This window comes from Oncorhynchus masou, chromosome 18, assembly GCF_036934945.1.
Source record: "Oncorhynchus masou masou isolate Uvic2021 chromosome 18, UVic_Omas_1.1, whole genome shotgun sequence".
Classification (NCBI taxonomy): Eukaryota; Metazoa; Chordata; class Actinopteri; order Salmoniformes; family Salmonidae; genus Oncorhynchus; species Oncorhynchus masou.
Window position 1 is genome coordinate 65,216,105 of NC_088229.1, and position 8,338 is coordinate 65,224,442.

At 46.0% G+C, this 8,338-nt stretch overlaps 1 protein-coding gene across 1 annotated transcript in view; it reads left to right on the forward strand.

Moving 5' to 3' along the window:
• Nucleotides 1–2,730, forward strand: part of rnls (renalase, FAD-dependent amine oxidase) — a 48,086-nt gene extending 45,356 nt beyond the window's left edge. The window contains exon 7 of the mRNA XM_064924250.1: nucleotides 916–2,730. Coding sequence (XP_064780322.1) covers nucleotides 916–1,068 — 153 coding nt within the window. The 3' untranslated portion in view covers nucleotides 1,069–2,730. The remainder of the gene's footprint in view (nucleotides 1–915) is intronic.
• The last annotated feature ends 5,608 nt before the right edge of the window (nucleotides 2,731–8,338 follow it).

The following is an 8,338-nucleotide window of genomic DNA, read 5'->3' on the forward strand; positions in this document are numbered from 1 at the left end:
CAGTTGGCTTTTCATAGCTGATCATTCAGAGTATCTCTACCGCTCCTGTTGTCTCTAGAGAGTTGAAAACTGCAGGTCTGGGACAGGTAGCACGTCCGGTGAACAGGTCAGGGTTCCATAGCCGCAGGCAGAACAGTTGAAACTGGAGCAGCAGCACGGCCAGGTGAACTGGGGACAGCAAGGAGTCATCATGCCAGGTAGTCCTGAGGCATGGTCCTAGGGCTCAGGTCCTCCGAGAGAGAAAGAGACGAAGGAGAGAGAAAGAGAGAATTAGAGAGAGCATACTTAAATTCACACAGGAGAAGTACTCCAGATATAACAGACTGACCCTAGCCCCCCGACACATTAAATACTGGATGCTGAGACAGAAGGGGTCAGGAGACACTGTGGCCTCATCTAATGAGACCCCCCCCGGACAGGACCAAACAGGCAGGATATAACCCCACCCACTTTGCCAAAGCACAGACCCCACACCACTCGAGGGATATCTTCAACCACCAACTTACCATCCTGAGACCAGGCCGAGTATTGCCCACAAAGATCTCCCCCACGGCACAACCCAAGGGGGGGGCGCCAACCCAGACAGGAAGATCATGTCAGTGACTCAACCCACTCAAGTGACGCACCCTTCCTAGGGACGGCATGGAAGAGCACCAGTAAGACAGTAACTCAGCCTGTAAAAGGGTAATAGGATAATTGTAGTACAAACAAATAATTCTCTCAATTCTTATTATACTATATCTGTGTGAATAGATATGTGGCAAATAGTGTAGAGATTAGTATTTTCCTGAGAATTTCAATATCGGTAATAATTCAAAATTATCCAGAGTCTCGTGAAATACCGCAAAAATCAGAAGGCTCCCCCACCCCCCCTAACTCTCTACCCCCCCCCCCCTCTCTTTCTCGACTAATTAGGTGAGGAGCTCGGTGGCCGACTGCCCGGGGCAGATGACACTGCTGTCCCAGCCTCTGTTGGTGTGTGGGGGCGACGGCTTCACGCATTCCAATTTCGACGGCTGTATCGAGTCTGCCCTGAAGGTGTTTGACGTTCTGAAGCACTCTCTCTGATGCCGGCTTCTGAAGTTGGGAGTATAGTGTGGTGGGGTTCTATGTGTACAGCATGTTAGCCCAGAGAGGAGCGCATGAAACTGATCTGTTCTACAGATTCCATCCATTCACAGAGATGGGAGGAGGGGGGGTAATGATCTATCTCTGTGAATGGATGGAATCTGTTAAAACAGATTAGTTTCATCCACTGAGGTACTTGATATGTTGTGTGATACTACAGTCAACACCATATGTATTTGGACAGTGAAGATACAATTTAAGATGTCTCTTTACTCCAGCATTTTTGGATTTGAGCGACAGTACAAAATGTCACCTTTTTTTTGAGGAAATGTTCATATATATCTGTTTTTACGGTTTATGTATCTAGTACCCCCATTTGAAGAAGGCATAAGTATTCGGACAAATTCACTAACAGTGTATTAAAGTAGTCAAAAGTTTAGTATTTTGTCCCATATTCCTAGCACACAGTGACTACATCAAGCTTGTGACTACAAACTTGTTGGATGCATTTGCAGTTTGTTTCGGTTGTTTCAGATAATGTTTTGCCCAATAGGAACTGAATGGTGAATAATGTGTTGTGTCACTTTTATTATAAATGTGGATGAATGCCATAATGAATGGATAATCGTGAATGAATTGTGAATAATGATGAGTGAGAAAGTTAGAGGCACAAAGGCCCCCCCCCCCCCCAAAAAAACAACAACAACCTGTTATTGGTAATAGTGAGATGTTAGCATGTTTTGTTGTAGCCTTTGTAACTTTCTCACTCATCATTATTAAAAATCCTGAATGAATTATGAATAAATATGGCATTATCAGGATTAATTTAGAACTGTTCAGAAACATCTACTCACTTAGAAAATTACTCCAGTCACCATTCACCATTCAGTTACTATTGGGCAAAACATAACAAACTGCAAATACAACCACGGAGTTTGTCGTTACAAGCTTGATGTGTGCAAGGAATATGGGACCAAATACTACTTTAATACACTAAGTGAATTAAAGGGGAAGCAGATAGCCTAGTGGTTAGATTGTTGGGTCAGTAACCCAGTAACCGTAAGGATGCTGGATCGAATCCCCGAGCTGACAAGGTCAAAATCTGTCGTTCTGCCCCTGAGCAAGGCAGTTAACCTACTGTTCCCTCGGCGGCCGAAGATGTGGATGTCGATTATGGCAGCCTCCCGCACCTCTCTGATTCAGAGGGGTTGGGTTAAATGTGGAAGACACATTTCAGTTGAATGCATTAAGTTGTACAACTGATGAGGTATTCTCCCCTTTCACTTAAGACTTCTTCAAATGGGGCGACTCGATACATATAGTGCCTTCATTTCTAAATGGTTACATGGATATGTATGAAATTACCCTCAGTACAAAATATCACCTTTTATCACCTCATATGAAACATTTAATCTCAAATCCAAGATAAATGTTTATTTTTTATGTTTCACTGTCCAAATACATTTGGTGTTTATATGCTGGAGGATGAACAGGAGTATATGCTGTGTTCATGTGTAGTTTGACACACCCCTTGACCTGCTAATTTAAAAAGGTGTACAATGATTCTGTTCTATTGCCTTGTTCAGGCAAAATGAAAAACTGTAATTGTTGTTAAACACCTTTTTTTTGGTTCAGCTTGAATAAAAATGTTTTCAAACTATCTCCCACTTTGTGTCTTTAACTCCACTTGCGTTTCGCACTGATACACAGGAAGATGGCAGGTGGTATGGAAACCAATCCGCTCAGAGAAAAGTCGTACAAAATGGATGTGGCAGTCAAAAAGCAATTAGAAAGCAATCAAGATCCCTTAATGACTTCTAAATGCATTAGGCAAAGTAGGCACACTATGTAGTGCTTGAGTAATACCAGATCTCACCCACCATTGTGTGACCCCTGGCATTAGTACAGCGGGAGGACTCTGGGTATGACTGCCTGATATGACTTACCCCAGATCTGCCCTGTGCCCACGGAGGCTAAGGGCCCTGTGACCCTGCCACCCCCCGTCCGTGGCAGTGTAATTCCACCCGGGGCAGCCGCCTGCCGCTGGCCGAGTTCAGCTGCTTAGTGGCAGGGCAGTAATCTGGGACAAAATGTTTGGCAGCCGGTCTGGAGAGGGAGAGCCGCCCCCACCTAATCCAACATAATTACAGCATTTTGGGCCGGGGCCCCGGGCTGCTGCAGCTGGGGTAGTAGTAGGCACTCTCCACTCTCCTCTCCACTCTACTTCGTCAGCAGCACCCAGATTGGGGTTAACACACACACACAAACGTGCCTACATACACATGCACACACATATGTGCTTAGTGTTTTTACAGTGTGTGTGTACACACCCAGCGCATGGCCGCAGGAAGATGTTTTGGGATGTTTCTCCCCTCGTACAGGAGTAATAAAGGTCTAGTTGACTGATTTTGTGGTATTCTTTTTTTAAAATAATTATTATAAAACATTATGAGCAGCCCACTGAACAGATTTCACACACTGGCTTGAAGAGGCCAAAACTATCCAAAGAAATGAGACAGGAAAGGGGGTTGAGAGTGGTGGGAGGGTGGTTCGGATACTGATGCAGCACCATGCGCTGTATTTGTGGAGTTTGGGTAGTTTTCTTCATGCTTGGGAGGTTTGCTATTATCAAAGGGTTTGCCCTGTTTTTGGCGGGTTTTTCTTGATCTAACACTTGTCACTGAACAATAGGTTAAAGTTGTTCGAGCCCTGAATGCTGATTGGCAGACAGCCGTATACCATGGTTATGACACATTTATTTTTACTGCTCTAATTCCGTTGGTAACCAGTTTATAATAGCAATAAGGCACCTCAGGGTTTGTGGTATATTGCCGATATACCACAGCTAAGGGTTGTGTCCAGGCACTCTGCGTTGCCTCATGCGTAAGAACAGCCCTTTGCCGTGGTATATTGGCTATATACTACAACCCCTCTGGCCTTATCGCATAAATATGCCACAGCATTGTTGAATACTCAGTTCTGATTGGCTGGAAGGGAGTTCTGGATGGACATTAAAACCAGATAACGGGATTCCGGGTCAGATACAAGCACATTTCTCTCAGGGTTAACTGATATGTGACTATATAAAAACAGAGTGGTAGAATAAAATGGAAGCGCTTCCTTCCCAGTAACTGCAGTTTTACTGTGGTGTGGACGGTCTGCTTTCTAATAGGAGTGTGATATGAAGCCAACTTACCACAACTGGCACCAGTGTGTAATTGTAAGGCCCAAAGGTGTGTGTGCATGCATACTATTTACAGTTGAAGTCGGAAGTTTACATACACCTTAGCCAAATACATTTAAACTCAGTTTTTCACAATTCCTGACATTTAATCCTGGTAAAAACTAGGATCACCACAGTTAGGATCAACACTTTATTTTAAGAATGTGAAATGTCAGAATAATAGGAGGGAGATTGATTTATTTCAGCTTTTATTTCTTTCATCACATTCCCAGTGGGTCAGAAGTTTACATGCACTCAATTATTAATTGGTAGCATTGCCTTTAAATTGTTTAACTTGGTTCAAATGTTTCGGGAAGCCTTCATCAAGCTTCCCACAATAAATTGAGTGAATTTTGGCCCATTCCTCCTGACAGAACTGGTGTAACTGAGTCAGGTTTGTAGGCCTCCTTGCTCACACATGCTTTTTCAGTTCTGCCCACACATGTTATATAGATTTGAGGTCAGGGCTTTGTGATGGCCACTCCAATACCTTGACTTTGTTGTCCTTAAGCCATTTTGCCACAACATTGGAAGTATGCTTGGTGTCATTGTCCATTTGGAAGACCCATTTGCGACCAAGCTTAAACTTCCTGACTGAGGTCTTGAGATGTTGCTTCAATATATCCACATCATTTTCCTTCCTCATGATGCCATCTATTTTGTGAAGTGCACCAGTCCCTCCTGCAGCAAAGCACCCCCATAACATGATGATGTCACCCGTGCTTCTTGATTGGGATGGTGTTCTTTGGCTTGCAAGCCTCCCCCTTTTTCCTCCAAACATAACTATGGTCATTATGGCCAAACAGTTCTATTTTTGTTTCATCAGACCAGAGGACATGTCTCCAAAAAGTATGATCTTTGTCACCATGTGCAGTTGCAAACTGTCGTCTGGCTTTTTCTATGGCGGTTTTGGAGCAGTGGCTTCTTCCTTGCTGAGTGGCCTTTCAGGTTATGTCGATATTTGACTCGTTTTACTGTGGATATAGATACTTTTGTACCTGTTTCATTCAGCATCTTCACAAGGTCCTTTGCTGTTATTCTGGGATTGATTTGCACTCTTCGCACCAAGGTGCGTTAATCTCTAGGAGACCGAAAGCGTCTCCTCCCTGAGCGGTATGATGGCTGTGTTGTCCCATGGTGTTTATACTTGCATAGTATTGTTTGTGCAGATGAACATGGTACCTTCAGGCGTTTGCAAATTGCTCCCAAGAATGAACCAGACTTGTGGAGGTCTACAAAAAATTTTTTCCCATGATACCAAGCAAAGAGGAACTGAGTTTGAAGGTAGGCCTTGAAATACATCCACAGGTGTACCTCCAATTGACTCAAATTATGTCAATTAGCCTATGAGAAGCTTCTAAAGCCATGACATCATTTTCTGGAATTTTCCAAGCTGTTTAAAGGCACAGTCAACTTCATGTATGTAAACTTCTGACCCACTAGAATTGTGAATTAAGTGAAATCAGCTGTCTGTAAACAATTGTTGAAAAATTACTTGTGTCATGCACAAAGTAGATGTCCTAACTGACTTGCCAAAACTAAAAATTAACAAGAAATTTGTGGAGTGGTTGAAAAACGAGTTTTAATGACTCCAACCTAAGTGTATGTAAACTTCCGACTTCAACTGTATGTATGTGTGTGATCTCCTGTAACATTTTCACTCAGCAAGTCACACAACGCAAGACATTGACCAAGCACACAGAGTACATCAGTCACTGTATCCCTCGTGCCACACCAAGCTTCACGTGAGGGGCAGGAGGAGAGAGATGGAAGCTGCTCAGATGACATGCTAATGCTCATCCAGAGACTGGGTGGAACAGAGCAGAACTGCAGCAAGCAAGGGGGGGGGGGGCGAGAGGGAAGCTTTTTGCTCCAGGGGGATGCATAATTCATCAGAGTCATCCTGCAAGAAAAATAAGTCAGCTGCCTGGATTGCACAAGCCTTGCCACAACGTTGCATCAGCTGCCTGCCTCTCTGCCTGCCTCTGCTCTGCCTGCCTCGGCTCTGCATGCCTCTCTGCCTGCCTGCCTCTCTGCCTGCCTGCCTCTCTGCCTGCCTGCCTCTCTGCCTCTGCTCTGCCTGCCTCTGCCTGCCAGCCTCTGCTCTGCCTGCCTCTGCTTTGCCTGCCAGCCTCTCTTCCTGCTTGCCTGTCTGACTCTCATTAACACACCCATCCCCAGCTGGGGGTCTTTGATCTTTTCTTAGCATCCGATAAGAAAGAATTGGTTATGGATGAAGAGTTAGGCGGCGGAGGGGAGAAGAATGCTGGGGATTTGGGTTGTGGAGGACGGTGTTGTTAGAGTAAACCTGGGTCTGCCGATGGGCTTGTGTGTGGCTGGTTGGATGGTTACTGCTGTGTGATTGTTCGGCAGGACGAGAGACAGAACAGAGCAGCGTTCCGTTTGGAGCAGTGAGAAGAGCTGCAGGCACTGTGCCACTCTCACTGGCTGGCTGGCAGAGTGCTTGGTAAATGACAAAGTCAAGCGAAGCCTTTGTTTCACTGCCAGCACTCATTTAAAATGTTCCCCCGACTCCTTTTCACTTTTATCCACCCCTACTCTCTCTCTCTCTCTCTCTCTCTTTCTCTCTGTCTGTGTCTGTCTCTCTGTCTCTGTCTCTCTCTGTGAAGAGTTCCCCCACCCCCCGTTACACAAAGCATTAAAGCATGCTGCCCAAGACACTAGGCTCATGGTGGATCTGACCTATTTTTGTAGGCTATTCCGATAGAGCGCGCTGCGCGTCTGCTGTGCACTGTGGGTAGCCGATTTGCATTTTTGCAAAGTCACTGGCAGATGGCACCAGAGGTAGAGGAGGTAGTAGCTACCCCCCTACCTCCATCCCCTCTACCTCCACCCCCTCCCCACCTCCATCCCCCCTACAGCCACTCCCCACTCTACCTCCACCCCCCCTACCTACACCCCAACCCACTCTACCTCCACCCTCCCCCCACTCTACCTCCACCCCCTCTACCTTCACCCCCCCCCATGTTACCACGAGCCCGTCCTCCCCAATTAAGATGCCACCAACTTCCTGAGCTCCACCCTCCTCTACCTCCACCCCCCTAGCCCTCCGTCTGGGGCAACAAGGGCAGGATTCAGGTCATGGCTTGTCATGTGACTCCCCCGGATTGGGATGAAAAGTCTCAGAGCGATCACTCTACTCTGTTCCCACTGGGGATGGAGGGGGAGGGGTTGTTCGGATCCAAGAGCATTTCTTAATAAGATTACTCTGCTGGTGGAAGGCTATCTGCCCAGGGGAAAATATGTCTTCAGGGAGGACATGAGGGAAAATGGGTTTGGGTTTTTAGGAAAAGTGAGTCCACTCTGTGGCCCCTTGTGTGAGTGCAGATTCATAAAAGTTTGTGTGTGCATACGTGCATGTGCACAGGCATACAACAATGTATGTGTGTGCATGCATGGATATGTGTGCATGTGCACGCGTATACAATCGTGTGTGTGTGTCAGACAGTAGATTAGGATGTTAAGACTCCTCCTCAACACCCCAGAGCGCCCAGGCTTGGATAAGGAGAGAGGCGGTGCACTTCCCCGTGGGAGGTGACGTCACCATAGCAGCCGTCTCTCTCTTTCTTTCTTTCTTTCTTTCTCTCTCTCTCTCTCTCTCTGTGGCAGAGCTGAGAAACAGGCAGGCAGGCACAGCCCTCTGAGCACAGTCAGTGGATCGCCTAAGAGCTCACTATTGATCCGGGAGGGAGGGACAGTCAGCCAGAAACATACAGACAGGCTTGTTCTACTAAAGAGCTCCAACACATTATCTCAGCACCCCCACTATACAGCAACATCAGTAGCATCACCTCTATTTGTTGATGTTTCATGAGCACAAGGATTTTACGAGTGGGGTTACTATTCCCATGCCCAACTCTTCATCATTACTGCTTTCTGGGGGTGCCGTTCAAATCCTGTGTCGCAAGAGTAAGCAGTGACTATTACATCACTGCTATAATATAATGCATCATGCCACTGCAAATTGACAACACACAGAGCTATTAAAACTACATCCCAGAGGTATTAACACTACATCCCAGAGCT